This window comes from Lutjanus erythropterus, chromosome 12 (assembly GCF_056507025.1).
Source record: "Lutjanus erythropterus isolate fLutEry1 chromosome 12, fLutEry1.hap2, whole genome shotgun sequence".
Lineage (NCBI taxonomy): Eukaryota > Metazoa > Chordata > Actinopteri > Lutjaniformes > Lutjanidae > Lutjanus > Lutjanus erythropterus.
Genome location: NC_139328.1, coordinates 26,919,264 through 26,940,747, shown reverse-complemented (window position 1 = coordinate 26,940,747; position 21,484 = coordinate 26,919,264). Strand labels below are relative to the sequence as shown.

Genomic DNA, 21,484 nt, shown 5'->3' with positions numbered 1-21,484 from the left:
TGTCTTTAAAATTTCTGTAGAGGACTTTAATTTGCCTTGTGTCCAAATGGTGCTGTATTAGTCTTGCCTCGCCTTACATGTGGAGAGGAAATACAACGATTGTTTGTTAAAACTACACCCCAACATATTTAAATAGGGTTAACGCCCTGAAATACAAATTATTCTATCATGAAATGTACCTTAATAACAGTTTTAAGTATTTTCAAAGGGTTTACCACATATTAGGTCAAGCAATTAATCAAACTTTATTACAAAGACCTATTATACAGGTTAGTGCACTTCAGAGTGCTTTACAGATGACTGACAGACCAGACGGAGCAAGTGTAGTCCACAATAAAGTGAAATAGAAATTCTAGATTAGACAGATTAAAAAGATAGAAAAAAAGGGAGCTGAATTTGTACACTACGTTTCAGAACAATTTGAATGAACGTAACATTTCATGCTCTTATTTTGAAGTTCCGGTTTCCGTGTGATTATCTTTCTAACTTGACGCTGTTTTGTCTGTTTTGAAAAGAGACAGAGCAGCTGAGCACTGCGGTGTTTCTGAGCAGCGTTCTTATCCGACCAGCCCGTCACCAGACTCCCCGGACTTCTCTCGTTTCATGTTCGTTTTCCGCGACGGCTCTTCTCATTTTCTAATTTTTATTTTTTCACACACATCCCAAGGGATTTACACAGAAATATAATCGCTAAATGACAGCCTCTCTCGCCCGCTGGGAGGACAGCTGGTGCGGCGATAACATCGGAGGGGGGGTGATGCCCTTGACTTGGGGAGGAGGAGTTAGGAGGAGAAGGGGGGTGCCATCATTTAATGTACCCAAATAAGTGATATTGTAACTGTGTGATCTTCATTGGCAGACGCTGTCAGGGATGCGGCGCATGCTCTGCAAGTTCATGCCATCCCTGCCAGCCGCGGAGCAGCAGCGTCCTGCTGATAGAAGCCATCGACTGGAAATGTTGTGCATCTGCAGGGAGCCCTGGCTCTGGAGCTCCGCTGGTCAAGCTGAGGAGGCCTGAACGGGTCTCCACCTCCGGATTAGATGGTGGCAGAAGGCAAATGTGCATGACAAGATAAACAAACCCAGAGGTTGTCCTGCGGGCGCTGCAGATAAGCAGAAGCTGTGAGTCTACTTTCTCTCTGGTTGACATTGTTGCTTCTTTTTTTGGGCCTCTTTGTGTGCCAGACTGTGTTTGTGGGAGTAGATGTTCCTATTAATAATAAATGAAATGGGCAGCAGCCCCTGAACTGTGAACATAGGCTTGGAACTGGGGCGGTTTACTCTTCAAACGCCTAAAGATAGGTGGGTTTGAATGGAAATAATGGCTGACCACGAGGAAGCAGAGTTGTCCGAGTCCCTTCAAAAGGAGGATGGGTTTTCCAGTGAGCAGGAGGAGTCAGGTTCGAACTTCAAATCTAAAAGTTTGCCGATTTTAAGCGAAGAGGCACCTCAAGAGGAAACCTTGCTGGCTAGTTCTGTGCGGATGTCTATAACGGCAGAAGAGAGTGCAGAGTTTATCCAGCTCCCAGCCAAGACTGAGTCCTTTCAGGCAGAGTCCCCGACGAGAACGAACTACTTGCCCAAGCCGGGGAAGTCGGCGCTGAACAGGCCAAGTTCGTACATGGAGAACACCGAGATCCGTAGGAGTAAAAATCTGGCAAGAAGGAAGCCCCCAGGGTTTTTCGCTGCTAGGTTAGCTCAGATTCGTCTGCCCAGCAGGAAATATCTAGGCGTTATTTTACAGGATTCTCGCTGTTTCCTGTTCTGCATGTGTTACCTGACCTTCATTCAGTCACTCATGGTGTCAGGCTACCTCAGCAGCGTCATCACCACCATCGAGAAGAGGTATAGCCTGAGGAGCTCTGAGTCAGGCCTCCTCGTCAGCTGTTTTGACATAGGGAGCCTCCTAGTGGTTGTGTTTATCAGCTACTTTGGCGGGCGAGGACAGAGGCCTCGCTGGCTGGCGGTGGGCGGGGTGTTCATCGCTGTGGGTGCAGCCCTCTTCTCCTTACCTCACTTCATCTCACCGGCATACCAGATCCAGGAGGTCAACTCGTCTTCCAGCAACGAGGGCCTGTGCATGAACAGCAACGCTAGTGGCAGGGACCGTGTCGACATCACTTCCTGTCCCAGAGACCAGGAGGGCAACGAGCACAACCTGTATGTGGCGCTGTTCGTTATCGCTCAGATCCTGGTGGGCATGGGATCCACGCCCATCTACACGCTGGGACCCACCTACCTGGATGACAACGTCAAGAAGGAGAACGCCTCGCTGTATCTAGGTAAGAGCTGCTGTCAAACAGCCAGCCAACCTCTGCAGCAGCTGATGTCACTGAGTAGTCATCAGTGACATCAGCTCTGCACTGATTGGTTTGAATAGAAAATGGCAGGTGTTTGGGCAGTAGGGACTTTTGTTGTTGTGTTTATGTTTTCTGTAATCTTTTCAGAATCAGTTGACGTTCACATCCAGCACAAGACAGCACCTGAAAATATAGTTAAAGATGTCCTTATAATAGTAAGGCTAAGGCTAATAGCAAGTACTTGAGGGTATGCTGGGGTCTGTGTGATGTAAATTTCGTCATCAGAGGGTCTACATGTACAACCATCCATGTACTCCTAATTTCTTGTGACCGCACAGACTCATCTACTGACACTTGTCCGTGCAGCCAGACACCAATCCATTGCACATGTGTGGAACAGGTCCTCCAAGTCTGCTCCAGGAATTAGTATAAACAGAGCCAATAGGTATCTGTGGTGACCACAGCTCTCTGTGTGTATGTGTCCATCCAGGACTATAATAGAGCCATAAGTCCTAGGCTGTCTTACAGGTGACAGTAGTGAGCAAGCAGCCTCAAAATACAGTGCTCATATAGAGTGCCTGGATCACACTCCTTCCACTCTGCCCCATGGGACCTACCTTCAGAAAAAATACAAACAATAGTCTGTGGCAAGAGAAATCATTTTTTTATTCCATTTGAACTGTGCCACGAACTTCACATATGCTGTTTGTCTCATTTTACAAGTCAAGAAAGTCTGTGCATTGGTAGTAGTGGTTTAGTTTTGTTGAAACCGATTGGTGAACTACATCTCTCGTCTCGCACAATATACGCCATCGACACCAGTCTCACTGTCCCTTGTAACATTATCTTACCTGGAGTGTTTTAGCTCCTTGTGGTTTTATCAGCCGGGAAGAGGAAGAACGAGTAGGACTCACTGTTGTGTGAATACATCCTGGAACAAAAACACACAGACATTAGCTTCAGTGGCTAATATTAGCTTTTTGAGGGAGAAAGTCATGTCACTTAGTTGACTTCTGGGTGTGTAGTCTTTCTAATTACTTAGTAGAAAAGGCTGTTGTAGGCAACTTGACTTCTTGAAGACGGTTTGTCTCTAATCCAAGATCCAAGCCTCTTGGATGAGAACCAAAATGTCTTTGAGAACTCTATCAAGTCCAGTTACCTATGACAACCTTTTCGACGCAGACATGACCTGGATGACTAAGAATCTTCACAAACATCTTTCTAATTGCGTATCTTCACAGTATGATACTTCAACAGTTATATGCCAAAGATAGACTTTTTTGACTTGTAAAATTACCTTTTAAATTGACAAAAATCATAGGTGTAAATAATGGCACAGTTCAAATGGAGTCAAAAAATAATTTATCTCTCACCATAGACAACAGATCATATTTTTGCCAAAGTTAGGTCCAATGGTGGTTGACTAGAAGGGGCATGACTTAGGCACTCTGTTGGTAAAATTAAGGTTCCTCATTTTCTGAAAGCCCAGCAGAGCCAATATGTGTGAAGCAAGTACCCGAACAAATAACCAACCAATCAGTTGTGTTGGTGCCATCAAACCAGAAACGCACTAGATGATTTTTATGGCTCCAACAGAAAAATGATTCAGTGTCACACATTTAATGACAGTTTTTAGCTCAGACACTGAACAGGTTTTTGCCATTAATCATCATCAACATGTTTAATGCAATTATGACAGCTCAGAGTTTCTTCGATAGCAGTCCATCTTGTATAAACTCACAAGTTAAACCATTGAATCTTGACAGTAAAAAAATAAATAATAAGACACCAGTATTTTGGTAGACATTTTAACATTAACACATAATATAAAATTAACATCTTCATCACAAAAAATGGTCAGAATTCACTCCTCTGCCTGTCACTGAAGTGGTTTACATCTGTCAGTTAAGAAAATGTCTATTTTCATTAGGTCTATTTTTTATTATGGATTAATTTGCTGAGTATTTTCTGCCCTACTTGTTTAGAAACATGTTTCCCCAGAACCTTTTTCTGGGGATGCATGTTTTAAAAAGGACAAACTATCATGACCCATTGCACAGTAGGCCCAAACAGGAAATCTTGGGAAGAATAAATTTGTGAATAAATGAACATTCCTGACCATTTTCTACTGCCATTTCCAAATCACCTTAGACTCCTGTTTTTAAAAATGCAGATACATTAAATACCTTTCTTATGAGAAATAAATGCATGTAGACGGAGTTAACAAGGCATCTCATTGTTTTTACTTATTCTTATCAGAAAAACAAATATATTACATTTCAGCTTGTTTCTTAAATGGAAAAACAAAACAAGCATTTAGGCAGAATTAACAAACTTAATTTTTCCCTCTCATCTGTAAAACAATGTACACATTTCAAATGCTTTATAAAAGGTGCACTGCAGATATAAATCTTAAATTTGCAGAATTTCTCCCATAGTCTTTTTTTTAGTTGGTGACCCAAATAAAATCTCCTGTGACCCATCTGTGGGTCGTGACCCAGTCTATGGGAATGACAGGTTTAGAAAAGAGTGAAAAGTGCGCAACACAATTTCCCAGAGCTGAAGGTGACATATACATATTGCTTGTTTTGTCTAACAACAGTTCAAAACCCAAAAAGACAAAGTTTTCTGTTTCATGTTACTTGCTACATGGCCAAAAGTATGCACACATGAACATTGAACCCATGTGTGATTGCTGAACACGCCATTACAAACCCATGAGCATTAATCTCCTGCTATAACAGCTCTCAGTCTTAGGGAAAGGCTTTTCACCAGATGTTGAACGTGGCAGCAGGGATTTGCTCTCATTCAGTCACAAGAGCATTAGTGAGGTCCAACACTAGCCATGTTTCTATCCAAATGTTTTGCAAATTTTAACCAAATGTTTGGGAAAGAAAATGCAAATGAATGCTTGGTTCCATCCACTACTGTTATATGATAAAGAATTGGTTCATCAAGATAAGCAGTAGGTAGTTGTAAAAGCATTTGGCTATACCACTAGAGAAGAAGAGGGCTCAAAATTAAAAGAGGGCCAGACAAACCTCAAATGGTGAAAAACAATGTAGAAAACAGGATGAAAATATGACATTTTTGTTGGTTTCATTTATTAATGTGAGAAAGGTTTTATCAGATCTGTGGTGATCATGGATGTATTATAGAGCCATGCGAGCCTTGAGGAGACTGTCATGTGAGTTAAATGTTTGGTATGCCAGAACTTATTTGGAAAAAGTGTTTCAATCTCCGATTAAGTCCATTAACTCTTTTTAGAAAAAGGCACCTCAGTTGCAGAATTTCTTTTGAAATGTTGTCGTTTCCATCAACCTTTTTTCTTGTGATACTTCACACTTAGCTTATTGAAACATGGTTAGTCATGCTCTGTGCAAGCCAGTCAAATTCCTCTTTACCAAACTGGGAAGACCAATTCTTTATGGACCTGGCTTTGCACGTGGGCCCATTGTCATATTCAAACACAAAGTTTGAAGCACACGATTGTCTAAAACATCGTGGTATGCAGCCCAAAGATAAACTGGTCAGGCTCTGTCAGCAGCTGTAGACAATGTACAACTGCACATACATTCACCATGTGGCAGCTGTGTGCATTTCAGCAACCTGCAATTTGAGGATGCAACTGCGGTGAGCATCCATCACAACAATTGTCAGGTCACCTAACATTTAAATTGTATTGTATTTGCCACTAACAGGGCCTACATGTCAGGCATTTGCTCCAGATAGTTCTGTAGCCAAACTAACTGTGCGGCCTTCGCACCGCTCCCCCTTCCTTTTCCCTTTCACATTCTTCCCCAGAAGTTCTCGCCCCAGTGGACTCAAACAAGGTAAAGCCTAATTAAACCAACAAATGAGAGCCGGGTTATGAAAGAGAGTAGGGGAGGCAGATGGAAGAGCGGAAGGTCTTATGTGCATTCCTGTAGTTGAGGGGGGAGAAAAAGTAGGTGGAAGTCCCACAGAGGCTCGGCACTGTTCCAAGCCCTCTTTTCAACCAGAGTATAAAAAAGACGGGCTTTGATCAGCAGGTTGGTGGTAAGATGTCACCTGCAAGGAGTCTGGAGAGTGAAATGTGATTGGACTCTGTCCAGGTTGGAATATAAAACCTTAAAAAGTTGAATTTTGAAAAATGCATGAGTTTATTCAAGGCAAAAAAAAAAGAAAATTCCAATGAAAGACAAAATAAAATTCTTGTATAAAGGAGTACTCCTGACACACTGTCTCGCTTTCTAGTGATTTATTGAATATCCGACGTTTCGGTCCAAACGACCTTCATCAGGTATACTGGCAGCATCTTTTTTTCAAATTGAACTTTTTCTTCCGACGCACCAGTCAGACATTTCAGGTGTGCAGAAACCTTCTCAACATTGCTTGCACATTTTTGAGGAGTACTCCTGACAAAATAATCCTGATGACTGGGCATGAGTTTGTGACGCATGTGCATGTTTGCCAGGCAGGAAAGGTCTAATAAAAAGATAACACTGAATTAAATTTTGGGAAGAGCACCAATATTTTTAGAGCTTTTCCCATAGGAACTAAAAATTGAGATGTCCTGGCTATACACCTATAGGTGTATCAACCGAAATAACCCCAGTACCAAGAAGTATCAAAACAATAACTGCATTTGATCCTTTGTGTACCCAGATCTAGAGAAAATTAGTATTTTTATGGTTTTGTTCACAGCCAGTCATCCCAAGCATTCCTCAATTGTCCCACTATTGCAGCAGCTGTGGTGTGGTGAAGTCAGGTGTTGTGTATTTGATGGAGTTGTTAGTTCAGAGTGATGAAATGCCAGAAGAAAGGTTGAAAGTATGGCTATACTGCACGCCTGTGGTGTAAGGTAACAAATGACTATTGGTATCTGTATCACTTTAAGGGTAATGGCATCATAGTTTATTAAATGATATACTGCTGTAGCCGTTGCTGCTTTTTGACAGTTTTGTAGTGTTGTTTAAATTTAATGATTAAATGTTTAATAAAAAAAGAGACAGGTCAAAGCACAATGAAAAACTTTTCTTTCTGCCCTGAATTTGTTTTGTGGAGACGTGTAGAAAAATCTGAGCTTAAAAACTGTATTAACAAAAACTTTAACTAACCTAAGTTAGGTCATTGCCCTATCTGCACTACCAGCCACTTTGGTAAGTAACCAAAACTGTTTGTCTGGCAAGACCCACTTGACCAGTAAACTCCGCTATTCAGTTGCTTTTGTGAGTGCTGAATGAAGACATTTGTTTCCCGGCCTTAACAGTTTACGGTCAGCAACGGCAGGATGGAGCAAAGCAGAGCAGAGTATCCCAGTCAGCAGGAGCAAATTCTGTTTGGCTGCAGAAACATGCTGGTGTGGTCTGTTGGTTTAATGGCAGCTGACAGCTTCTCCAGTCACTGGAATGAGGACACGGCCTGTTAAAAACCATCACAGTTCAGTCCAGAATCCTGAAAAACACAGACCAGCAAAGTCCCGCCAGTATGATGCTAGTAAATGTGTAAAAGCTTTGTCGCACTTGCTATTATTTTCCAAAGTAAGCAGCTATCAGTTGGAGAGAGTAGGCTATTTTCACATACTTTAGTTGTCTACCATATTATTATTAATCTGTTCCATAGGATTAAAGACTAAATGTACTTTTTTCTTCATGATGTCCACGTTTTACTAAATACTACAAACCAAAATTTCAAAAATGTTGGAACACTGTCAAATGTCAATACGATTAACAAAAAACAGAATGCAATGATTTATTCAATAATATTTAATGTTCATAGATAGTTATGTCCGGCAACGATCTGGATGGTCTTTTTTCTCTTTAGCCTGTGGAGGACATGACATCAATGATTTCCAAAAACACTTTTCAAATATGAGCAGTTCAGGCCACAGCACACTTTTTCATTTTGCATCTGTCCATCTCAGATGAGCTTGGGCTCAGAGAAGTTTTAAACACTTTCCCAACTTTTTCAGGATTGGGGTTCTACAAAGTAAGCTGCTATCACTTGGAGACAGTAGTAGTAATCTATTTCTTGTGATTGAATACCAAATTGACTTTTATATCTTTTCATAATGTCCACATTTTCCTTTTTTGCCACTAAATACTACATTTGGATGACAACATGACTAGTGTACAACTGGCTGTGTTACTGCATTTTGACAGTTGCTGCTCAAGTGGAAGCATAGAAAAGCCTAATTTTGTTTCAAAATACAATTTTAAAGTTTAAACTGCCTTTCAGGTATTTTACAATGCCACACAAAGTAATGTGGAGTGTGTTTGTGTCCAGATGTGACTCCATCACTCGTTTTAAATCTGCAGTGTGTCTGATGTTGACCATGAAGTGTGCACAAAGGGCTGACTGTACACAGATAGGCCTCTTATGCTACTTAGCCTACTTAGGTTATTATGTTAGTGGCAGAACATGAGATGAGCGGAGACAGATGATGTCTTTAGTAAATCTGCAGCTGGACTGTGGATTCAGCAGGAATGCCAACTAGATAGACCACTGCTCTTTTTATTTAGACCACCAGTTCATCACTTTAAAACACAGATTGATCAAGCGCTTACGAAGGCTCCTCCCACATGGCCGCCCTAAATGCAAACCGAAATCAATCGGTTCCATTTGTCTGGCAATCCCTTGACAGATCAAAGGTGTCTTCTGGTTTATCTGAGCTGCTAATGGAGATAAAATGCCAAGTGGGAGGGAGATTTAAACTTGAGTTTCTAGTGAATCTTAAGTAAGATGGCTGTGCCCACTGGGAACAGGGCCAACCCAGCAGCAACACAATGCAACATATTCTATTTGGGCCCTGCCCCGCCTCAAATAAGGACAAAGGACGTCACTAAGGGACAAAGATGGGGTTTATTCCTGGTTATTTGTTATTAAATGGGGAATCCAACTGAAGACAAGGCCTTATTCACACAAGACATGAGCTTTTAAGCTACTTGGTGTTTCTCATACTGGTTGTTGTGGTGTTGACTATTGGTACTACTGATAAAACACATGGCTAGAAGTATATGGACACCTAACCATTGCACCCATTTGAGCTAGTTGGCAGTGTGAGCAGTCAGCTGCTTTCAGTCTTGACTCACAGGTTTCAGTCTTTCCACTAGATTTTGGAACCTGGCAAACTCGCATTTAACCACAAAACCATAAGTGGTGTCCGAGTGCTGACGTTTGGTGATCAAGTCCGGCTTGCAGTCCGTGTTCCAGTTCATCGAAAAGGTGTTGATATCAGGGGTCTGTGCAGGCCAGTCAGGTTCATCAACACCAAACAGGGAAAACAATTTCTTTATGGACTGGCTTTATGAGAGGCTAGGCAGGGCCTTTCCCAAACTGTAAATAGATATATAGTCTTAAAAAGATTATAAAACAACAAAAATGTCTATAGTACAAACAGGAAACATACATAGAAACATTTTATCAATAATATAGTTCATCCACCAGAAAGCACAGACGGATCCATATCGATTGTTGTTTATAATTTATTTTATTGCTCTTGGCTGACACATTGTTTCATCGTTTTTGTTTTTTTTTTTAATTCCAAAATGTCAATGTTGGTATCACACTCAAAACTCCAGTATTGGTCAGGCTATACAGCAAAATACAAGTAGGTTAAGAGTATGTTTTTTATTTTCTTGAGGTATAATAGATGTGTTGAGCTTGTCCCTCTTCGTCACAGGACATTTGATTTTGTTTTGAAAATTATTTAAAATCTGTCCTGTTTATTCTAAGGCTGACACCTTGTGGTCGGTTGGTCAACTGGTTGATCATTATGCCTTTGTCTAAATAAATTCTCATTGTTCGGACAGTCGCTGGTGATAACTTAATACGGAGAGAAGGACCTCTCAATCATTCACTGGTTTCAAACTAATTTACATTATGTCAAAGTGTGGTCCAGGACAGAGGAGCTGAGTGAGGAGTTACTTTGCCTGACTGCTTTCTTAATGAGCGCCTGCCAGTAATATTTCACGCTCAATGATGGATAAATACCAGCTGTTTGTTACCCAACTTCAATCTGTAAAGCTGTACATTTTGACATGTTTTATGTTGTTTTGTGATTTTGGTAACTTTGGTGCTGGCATCTTGTTAATGTGGTGACGCAGGCTAGACTAATGTTGTAATATTGAGGGACTGTTAAGAGAAACTGTGTGAAAGTTATGCCTCATTTGAAGCCAACCTAATAATGAGAGTAGTGGATCAGATGCCAGTAACTGTTGCCTTTTTAAGCATGAGCTGCATTAGTTTTTAACTTTGTTTACATACAGAAACCAGTGTGACCTTTGTTGGTGTGCACCTAATACTTATTTTGTTGCTGTATGTCAATCTACTTGAAAGACATAGACAAATCAATTGGCTGACAAGTGGTTACACTTTTAGTCAACCAAGATTTTGTTTGGTTGATGACAGCCCTAGTTTACGCCCATGTTACCATTAACCAGGACTTATCTTCTTCTCTGGATTGTGCGCATATTTTCTTTGAATGTATGATGGAGAACCTGGAAAGATGTTGCTGCTTATCCATGCTTCCAATTTTCCCCAATGGCCACTTGCAGAATTATAGCCAATTATTCCCCTAGGGCCCATTGACTCAGGAAGCCTCAATCATAAAAGGGGTTTTTGTAATACCGTTGATAGGAACTGGAACTGGAAACAAGGTCAATTATGTTTCTTTCTATTCAGAATTTTTGATCCACGGGGGTTTTGTGTAGTAAAATTGTGTAGTAAAAAACAATGTTGAGCCCACAGGCTGAGTAGGAACTTGTAGGTGAGACTACTGTACATATTCAGAGGGATGCAAACCCTGGAAGTGTATCCTGTCATACACCCATGTTATTTTGCCACATTTCTAGGAGTGTTTCCACCACTGTTGTTGATCAATTGACTGAAGTGAGGGTTGTTGTATCGCCCACTTTTTATTTGATAGACATAGCTGATGTTTGAGGTAAATGTCAGTTTAATTTACCATCACAAGGGGTGATTTGGGTGATTTGTACTAAATTGAAAACATCAAGAGGTCTGTGATGTAGCTGCTGGGCAAACCATGCAGTGTGTGAGAAGTTAACACTAATCTTCAAATCGTTCCCAAAGCTCAAAAGGCTCCAGAGTAAGAAGAACAAAACGGACAAAACACAATCTTGACTGTTTTTTGTTCAAAATTGTCAGCTTTATTTTGCACTTGAGTGAATTTTTGCTGGGAGTAGAATAACAAGGCTGATTAGAAAATTAGAAATAGTAGAGACATGGAAAGCCTTAATTCTGGCCTTGCTTTTGGCATTACTACATTGTTTTGTGCCAGTATGGGTGCAACACACTTCCTGTCTGCTGTAGACGAAACATTCCGGTCCATTTTGGCCCTGCTTTGCGTTAGCCTACATATGAGATCATGCCCAAAGGCGTAACAGACATCCATTAGAATAATTCAGCACAATATTGCTTTGTAACCCCAATAAGAGATGCTCTGTTTGGCTCCCATGAGCGGCAGCGGGCTACGCTGCTGCCACTTGAAATTTTAATGTGCCAGCTCAGAGATGCAATATGGTCCTCACTGAGTTGAACAGCGCCAGTTTGTGTTTGGCATGCTTTGTCATGTTACAGCACTGCGAATGTGACCTCAGACCTGGGGTTTTGTGAGTTATTTTTGGACTGCTGTTGGTGGTAATCCGTGTTCTGTACAACTGAATTGTCAGGTTTATATAGTACTATAATAATAGTAATAAAGATTGAATCAGTTTCCGATGTGATGGGATTGAAGTTCACAGTGGGCTCAGATATGTCAGCATGTCCCACACAGCATAAGGACGGGCACATCACGCACATATGCTTGAGTCAAAGTGCTGATTGGTTGTTTCCTTTTTTATAACTTAGGAAACAGCAGTCAATGAGCAAAAGAACAACAGTATTTTAAAAGCTATAAAAAACTGAGATATGGATGGCAGCTGAGAGGTCTGAAAAAAGGTCATCGCCAGAGTGGTTAGCTTCTCAAATCTAAATCTGTCATGCGGTTTGTGTGTGTGGTTGCATTGAGCACAGTGAACAGTGAAAACATCCTGTTCTTGAGTTTTTTTCCAATGTATTGACCTATATTTTAGTTTAGATAATAGCATTAAAATGTGTAAAAGACATATTTGCTTGTCCCAAATTACTTTCACTCAACAAAAATAAGATAAAAATGTTAAATGACACCATTAAGGATTTTATAGTGATCTAATATCAAAATGTTCGTCAGTTAACTAATTGTTAAACTATTGGATTGTCAAGAGCATCTGTGTCCTTAAAGTACAGCCAGCTCAAACTGCAGTTTGTCACAAATAATATGCAACCTGCAAACTAAAGACTGTCAAAAAATGGAGGGTTAGAAGGAGACATTTGAATGAATGAGAAAAACACAACTTGATCTGAGTTGTGAGTTCTGGGTGTTGCACTGGACTGAGAATGCCTTGCTAATTATAAGATGGAAACACCCAAAAATATACCCTGTTCTATCATCTGTTTTGCTCTAAATGGGGTCTTATTTCACAAAATGAACATCATGCTGTATTGAGGAGGACTTGAAACTACTGATTGAGACCATAATCTCATGAAGAAAATGTTTACAGAGGTCATAAATCAAGTGAGAAGTTTGGTCATTTGCCCAAAGACTTCTTACAATCGGACCTCTTTTTAAAACCAGTGGAGTCGCCCTCTGCTGGCCATTAGAAAGAATGTAGGTTTAAGTCACTTCCTCATTGGCGGCAGTTTTCAGACCTGGAAACTCTATCCACTATTTATTTCACGGTCTGTGATCTGTGATGCAAAATATCTAGAGAATCCTGTTAATCACTCAGTGTTTCTGAATATTAATCTGTAGATATTGTAGATGTCATGTTGTCCAGCAGTCACTATCAGCATCACCTTAATAAACAGACAACTGAGGATCAGGAAAATACTCAGTGCAGGAAGCCTGCTCAAAGATTTCATTGAGGTAGGGAGTCTGATGTTGGCGTTGCTGGCAGCCCATTGGGAAGTTGTAACGAGACAGTGCTGTGTCAGCAGGTTGGCATGACAACACCGTCGTCCCATAACGTTTCATTGTGCCTCCCCTCTTTCATGTCCCCACGGTCCAGCCTGGCCTCAGCTATGTCTTTCTGTCTGTCTGTCTGTCACTCCAAACACTACGTCACATGACTCCTCTCTACTCTGCTGTCGTCTGGGTGAGATTAAAAAAATGCAGCTGCCGTTTTGTAGCGTTTAGAAAGTTGTACGTCACAAATAAACTGATCCATCAACTGGTAATGAAGCCTCAAATGAAACTTGGCATCTCCAATCCTGATTTATATTTTTGATTTGTGATCAAATGGACTGAAAGCTTACAAGCTTTTTGCTTGTTGATGGTGGTGGTTCACATCTTCCTGAGGCTATTGAAACCCCTAAAAAACCCCCCAGTAATTTCAAAATTACATTTTACATTTATTAATCGTGTTTTGCCAGCAGTTACTCTCACACAGCTTATCCTCTAATTTACAGCTACTGTAAATCTACTTTATGGCAGTGTTGTGGCGTGTGTTGCAGGCCCAGCAGGTCCAGACTCGTGTAATCAGGGTTGTAGAGAGCCAGACTGCAGATGCTTTTTGTTAGTGAAGCAGTAACACCTGAGAGAGCTCTCTGTACTCTCACTAGGGATGTTTCTGGCGACTGATTAATTGATTATGTAACATTGTCCCAAAAATGCAGGCAATAGTCAGTCATTGTTGTACATTAATTAAAAATTAATAAATAGTTTAACCGACAAATATTTCTGGTGTTTGGGGAGGTTGGCGATGTCTGATTGACTACACGACTAGTCACACACATCCCTAACACTACTTGTCTGTGTGATGGTGATCAGGCAACACCTTGGCAAGATTTTATTGGTACCAATGCCATTATTGATTCAGCTTATCAGTTGAATTCTTTATCTATTCCTTTATTGGTACCTGATCATTTTTTTGTGCAGGGAAAAGGTAGCCTACTGCAGCCTAGCAACCGCGTGTCTGTTATCATGTAAAATGAAAGAAATTCTGTAATATTTGTACAGTATTTTCATTTAGGTGTTCGTTGTCAAAGAAAAAAATCTGCTAAGCCAGCCTGCATGGCGCTTATGTTACTATAACTGCATATTTACCCTCAGTAACAGATATGTTGGGAACCAGTGGTACTTGTGCATACTGTGAAATACATGGCATTCCTGGAATTTAAGCCCATGTTGCGTAGAAAGAGCTTTCAGCATGTCTATCTATCTATCTATCAATTATCTATCCTTGAGATGATCATTTTACACATTACAACTAACACTGTTCTTTGGACCATTTCTTCCTCTGTGCCATCACTCCTTGTTGCAAGTGTCCAGCAGTGTAAAACGTATTAGTTTGTCGTCATTGTTTTACAATGTGCAATTGTCAGAAAGATCATTAAAAGAAATTGGTGGCTTGGAGGCATACACTTTTGATGGATTAGACAGTTTGGAACTCCTTTTCAACTGGAACTGGTTCTCGATTCCTATCCCTATACTAGCGTGCCTGTGATCCATGTAAGGAACCCTGCTAAGGGTATTACAACACATTAGAGTATCATTGCAGTATTTTCAGCAGTTCCCAGCAAATTGTAATGATAGAAAGCTGCCTCAGTTATCTGCACAGATAGGAAGAAGCAAGTCTAATGGTTAATTAGCTACCTGCTCAGTACAAGAGCTGATCTTGCAGTTAGTAAAACATGACTCATAGCACAGTTCAGAATGTGTCTTAAACCAGATCTGACCGGATGAGGCTGCTTGGCTGAATCTACCTGTTGTCTAACAGGCAACATACTGTATTAAAAGGCACACTGTGTAACTTCTGCACACTTGATGACAGTTCTGCAGGGATCAGACTGCATCACATCTAAGGGACATGTCAGCCTGCATGATAATCTTGACCGATACTAGCTTGTGGTTTTTCATGACCTGCATGACAGGAAAAGGTGATCAAGCAGAATGGACCAGAGAGAGATCTCTGGAATCGGGAATGTTAAAAAACAGTCAAAAATTTTACTGTGCATGTTTTAGAGATATGACATTTATCCAAAGGCCAGAGTTGTTCTGAGCAGACACTGTGGGGAGCAGACTTTTAAATAAAAGAAATAACACTTATTTAGGCTAACTAGCCTATTATTGTTTAATATGTTCACTTTCTTTTTAAATGTCACATGGCATGACAGAGTCTGACATTAAGGTTTTTTCCTACTTGCCCTGCAGGGAAAGTACTTCTCAAATCTACTTGCCCCATCTAAATTCCTACTTTCCCTGCCTAGGAGGTTCTTTTTCTGGCTGTGCGGTGCAAAACTTCTTTCTTCAGAGAGTAGTATTTATTAGCTATATTATAGCCAGCAAAGAAGGGATAAAAGAGATTAAGAAATTGTAAAGAACTGAGGGGGTTGAATAAATAAAATAAATGTTCAATAAACTTCAAACTCATCTCAACATTATATTTAACCGTGAATTTGTACAGATCAGTGCAGTCAGATCAGTGAAACGTTTAAGTGCTATTTCACAGTAATTAAACAGTACAGTTACAAGGGCTGGGTTGATTGGACAAATGTATCATCTATTGACGATGGGCTGAATCCATCGCCGATTGCTTTTTTGGCAGTACACACCTACACAGCCAATTGTGAGTGCACTGAGCTGAGTGACGAGTGAGAGGATAACAGCCTGCAGAGTCAGCCTCTTTACACTGTTTTCGCGCGCTGAATTAAGGATTTATTTTGACCTGACCAGAGTTGGTGATTGTTGGAAGAGTGGAAAGATTAACAAAGACAGTTTTGGTGAGTTTACATGTTTTTCTGTAGAGTTTGAATTAAGTGTGTTTTCTGAGGAGTTAACGCACCAATTAAGGTCGTCTTACTTTGGTAAAAGAGAGAAACCTGAATTCAGAAGGTGTACGGGTGTATATCTCTGTTTAAAATGGAAAATAAGTGTGAGAGCATGTAATTTCTAGACAGTTTGTAAGTAGTGAACGTACTCAGCATGCAACTGCTAGAAATTGTAACTTTAACACTTTTTAGATAGAGAAAAATAGGTCGGATATTAGCTCAGCCATGTTATGAGGAATGTGACGTCCGCTTACAGAAACATGACACATTTTGAAACATGATGCTTCATTGTATTTGAAGAATGGCAATAATCATTTTGAGTATATAAATATCTAATTTACCACAGCTATAAGATGCTGGAAAAGCTTGAAAATGAGCTTGGAAAATTCTTGAAAAGTGCCTGTATTTGACTTTGGAAAAGGTGCAAGAACCCTGTGTTTCTGCAGGGGTCTCAGGAGACATTCACACACAGGGTTTCCCTTGTGAAAGTGGCTGGTGGAAGTATAGACGCAAACCCCCTCACCCTGTCTGATCAAAGCCATTGATGAGATAAGTCCAGCTTACACAAACCTCAGACTCTTTTGAGTAAAATGTGTGTCCAGCTGGTGGTTATCCAACTAACTTCAGCCTTGTGTTTCTGAATCATGATTAATCATTTTATTGGGTTCTTGCAGTGTCATAATGTAGAGACTGACCTTTATTCTACTGTCACAGTTACTGGTATTGACTAAAGAGAGCCGAGGAAAGAGCTGAGTAGGTTTTGTGCCCTGCACATATCCATTTCTGGGTCATACACTGTTCATGAAAGTTTCCATGAAAGGAAGCCGTAACACTGGAGGATTGAACCGTATCAGGCTGTGGATTGGTGGATTTACTGGATAAAGGTGTGTAGGAATCTAAGTCATGGCCTGCTTACAGTAAACGGGTTGAAATGCAGAGCAGTGATAGACGTGAACGATGAGGCTGAAAATCAGTTTGCTTTGATACTTAAAAAAGATTTCCCTCCATCAGCATAAACACTGCTGCCTCAACACAGACTTGTGTCCACATTCTCCATCTCTGTTTTCTTTCTCCGTCCTGTCCCATTTCCCATTTTCCCTCACTTTCTGTTTGCGTCTCTCTTTTTCTTTGTATTTCACTCTTTGTCTCATGTTCTGTTTACCATCTGTCAGTCTTTTCAAGGTATGTTTCCACTCCACTGGCTACAAGAGCAGTTTAGCTCAAACTGGCAGTAGTTGGGTCAGATTGAGGTTGAATCACATTCTCACCAGAAAAGAACCGCTCTAGACCATCTCCACTCAACGATCTCAGTGCGCTCATTTAGGTCAGCACCTGAGCACATAGGTGTGAAAACAACCAAAAAGCATTTTAATAAAAGAAGCAAAAGTTCATTAAACAATCGAGCATGTTTAACCACAATTTTTATACCTCCCTGCTGGCGACAGTTTGTATGTCCATCTGTTCATTCGTGCCATTCTTGTGAATGTCATATTACTTCAGTTGTAGTGTAACATGCCATTTAATATAGGCCTATTCCTATCAAGGTTGTTAATTGACACCAGCTGTGTTTCATTAGTTTTTATGGACAGTTCTAAATATCACATTAAAAAGGTTGATGGAAACAGCTGAATTCGAAGAAACTTCCTTAAATATGCTAATATAAGATAAGTTTTTCATGCTTACTTATGGCGACTTTAGTTCGAATTTTTTCTGGAAATAGTTAATGAGTTTATGGGAGATGAAAACACATTCTCCTGAATAAATTCCAACACAGTGAACATTAAACTCACTTGACAGTCTCCTAATGGCTCCCATGCCTCTATAATACATCCATGATCACTCCACACGGATCTGCTAGAAGCTTCCTCACATTATTACATAAAACTAATAGAAGTGTCACATTTCCATCCTGTTTTCTAGATTGTTTTTCACATTTTGAGATTGGACTGTCACTTTTTTTTGTACCTTCTTTTTCTGCAATTGCATAATGGTTTTGCGACTAGAGAATTGGCGCCACCTTCTGTTTATCTTGAATAGAAACAAGCATTCATTTGCATTTTCTTTTGCTCATTTGCTCAGATTGTTTCAAATGTACATTACATTTGAATGGAAAATCTGCTCTTTTCTTCACACTCTTCTTTGTCAAATATAACATCTCTCATGATCTTTTTCAGTCTTGTTTTCTCTTACAACCATCTGCTCTCTCCACCTCTCTCATCATCATCCTCCATGTCTGTCAGTTTTTTCTTTTTCTCACTTTCTGTCTGGCTCCTCACATGTCAGCTTTGCCCGGTCGTTAGCACACCAGCAGCCCGGTCATCTTTTATCCCTCGGCTGATGGTCGGCATCACGTTGCGTAACGCGGCAGGCCGCCAGCCGAGGGTTTTCCCTCTCCTCCTGCTAGATAAGGGATAATCCTTGATGCCGCTGGGTCCCCTTGGAAAGCCCAAGCCCACAATCCCGATGCTTCATCATCCCAGGCTCTGGCTATCTCAGTCAGATGATGTAATAGTGGAGTGGAGAGATGTGGTGGAGGCTCAGAAAATATGTGTCTGTGAAGATGCTCTGCAGATGAGTAACTGCAGTGCTCACGCTGATGCTGGCATTTTGTGGAATGTTGTTGAGTTTTGATGGAAAACGGCTTCTGAAAATGAGAGCATTTCAATGTTTCTCTAATATATTAATCAGTTTTAATCAAGTAAACATCTTTTCACAGTTAGTGACTTTATTGGACAATGGACAATTTTGATAATAAACTAATTGTTTAAGTTATCTATCAGGTAAAAGTGTCTGTAGGAGCTGTGAGAAAAAATATTTTGTGGTAATATGAAGGTGTGTGATTGATTATATTTTGATATATTATATATATATATATTTGATAGTGTTTATGGTATCATTGATTGAGTGATTGTGTTATTTGGGAGATAGTTGGTCACATAGTAGAGCAGATGCACCTGTTCACATTTGTGGTTACTTGAAGAGAGATTGAGTGAGGCCGCTGTATTCTTTGTTGACCTCTTTGATTATGAGCTTGTACCCATTATGATAAGTTAATAATAAGATCATGTTTTTTTTTAATAAAGAGTTAAACTTCTTTTCTGATCTGAATTTTGAATGAACTTTTGTTGGTTTGGCAGACAAAGCATGACCAGGCCCAACTTCAGCTTCTCACTGTCTGTTGTTTCTAAAGTCACCAAACTTCCCATCATTCTCTGTTTCCAGCTTTCCAAATGTGAAGATTTGCTGGTTTACTATATTTTATTTCACCGTAAATTTAATCTCGTTGGGGTTTGGACTGTTGGTCTGACAAAAGCAGTTTGAAGAAGTCACCCTGGGAAATAGTTTAAGTTTTTTTCTCTTCTTTTAGTTTCTTATACTTTATGAAGAATGAGTAAGCAAGTTCTAATTTAATAAGATTGCTATGCAAAGTGCTTCTTTTATTTAGGATTTTGAATATGTTTGCTATGTATCAGTTACAGGAAACTTTTACAGTTTTTCCAATCATAAGTTATCTTCAGTCTATATTGTACCATAACCAACAACCTTATCATGCTCACAAATTACAAATAAAGCTGTCTTATATAAAGTTGAATTTCATTTGAATAGAAATCATCTCCGGTGCAAAATAACATCTTGGCTTCTTGAATAGAGCCTGCATGAAAAACATTTTTTATGTCCCTGTGTGACAGCTGGAGGCTATGCAGCTATCAGCCAAGTTCTGATAATGAATGTCCTATCAGTGCCAATTAATCAGCCAAACTGATTAATCAGTTAACCTTCTCACTTTACAATTGTTTGCTGTGACCTTAAAATAAAACATAGAAAAAAATGGAATAGTATTTACTATTTTTTTCCTGACCTAGGAATCTGACCTAGATTTTTTTAAAATTTAGAACTTAGTCCCTGCAATCAGCCATGATAGCTGTTGATGCTAGCAAGTTGTCTTTTCATTTTTCAGCACTGGTGATTAGAAATTGTACATGAGACGTTTTTGAAACTACAACTGACATGAACCCAGTGCTCCCAGTGAGTTCCCAGGACAGTTAGATAACCTTCAGACTGGTCCAGTGCCTGGCCCTGCTTTGAGTTTTTAAGTCACGCCACCAGATTTTTGTGTTTGCTTTCAACTTTAGCCAAAGACGTTAAGATTTTAATTCCCTCTAATTGGAGAAATCTTATTCTCAGCCTCAAGCAGGCCCCTTATTACACGGTCATATGATCTGCACACATGACCCACACACATGGCCTTTTGTACCCCGTTCTTAATGCTAGATTAGTTTGATTCAAATTGTTACATAAGGGTTAAAGTTTGGCAATGAGTTCGGATAATTGAATACATTTGTTGACCTACAGTAGTTTTTCTCAAATCATCTAAAATCATGTTCATAAGACAGAGACAGTCCAGGGAAGCAATCAGGATGATGTAACTGGTTCAAAATGTGGAGCTGATGTGTAGAGGAACCATTTGTCACCTGGCTAAATATGTCATGTCATATCATACCTACAGGTTAGTCACTCTTTTTCCTGCCACTCTGTGCATTTTCCTGATCATTTTTTACAGTCTGCAGGACAAAAGCAAGACAATACAAAATGAGCAAAGCATTGAGTAAAAATTAAAGGAAAAGCAGACTAAAAAAAAAAAAAAGTTGGTTTTAACTCCGGAAGAGGTTCAAGCGTCCCGTCTGTCAGTTACCTTGAGGATATCCTCAGCAATCAGGTGACTGGTTAAAACAGAGGAAGTGGATTAAGAGCTTAGTATAAATAAAATATTAAATTAAGGGTACAGTGTGTAGAAGATATAGGGGGGTTTATTGGCAAAGTATGGCAGAAACAGAATATAATAATGTAATAATTCTAAGTATGTTATCATTAGTGTATATAAGAAGTTTTTTTTTTATTATCATCATTATTATTATCATCATTATCATTATTATTATTGATCCTGTGTCTCTCCTTGCGTTCACCTTTTGTCTGTATCCAAGTATAGGTGACAAGTAGTTGATTTATAACTACTACTTTTGAGATAATTAAAACAACATGAATGAACACTTTTGATATTAACATTGAATGAAATCCCTTTGATGTGCAAGGGTCTTCCATAGTCCAGACTGCACAAAAACATCACCAGCTCTGCATCTGTGAGGAGGGTTTATCCTCTTTTAGCTCATTATTTTGTTTTTTATAATGCATTCATTCTAGTAAAATCAGCGTTTAGTGGTTTCAGCAGCAGGCAGCTGTTTTCATGTAACAAGCTCTGACAAACCCAATGTTCACTACCTGCCCACCACAAAATAGCAGACAGACACAGTTGAAGACTAGCCAATGAAGAAAATTGG

General features: G+C 39.9%; 1 protein-coding gene across 2 annotated transcripts in view; it reads left to right on the top strand.

Annotated features, from left to right (window-relative positions):
* LOC146318085 (solute carrier organic anion transporter family member 5A1-like) overlaps positions 1-21,484 on the top strand; it is a 42,901-nt gene that overhangs the window by 887 nt on the left and 20,530 nt on the right. Inside the window, exon 2 of one of the 2 annotated variants that reach the window (XM_084732901.1) lies at positions 860-2,282. In XM_084732901.1, coding sequence (XP_084589027.1) covers positions 1,313-2,282 — 970 coding nt within the window. In that variant the 5' untranslated portion in view covers positions 860-1,312. Of the gene's footprint in view, positions 1-494; positions 2,283-21,484 lie in introns of those variants that run through there. The other variant, XM_084732900.1, reaches the window with a different exon arrangement.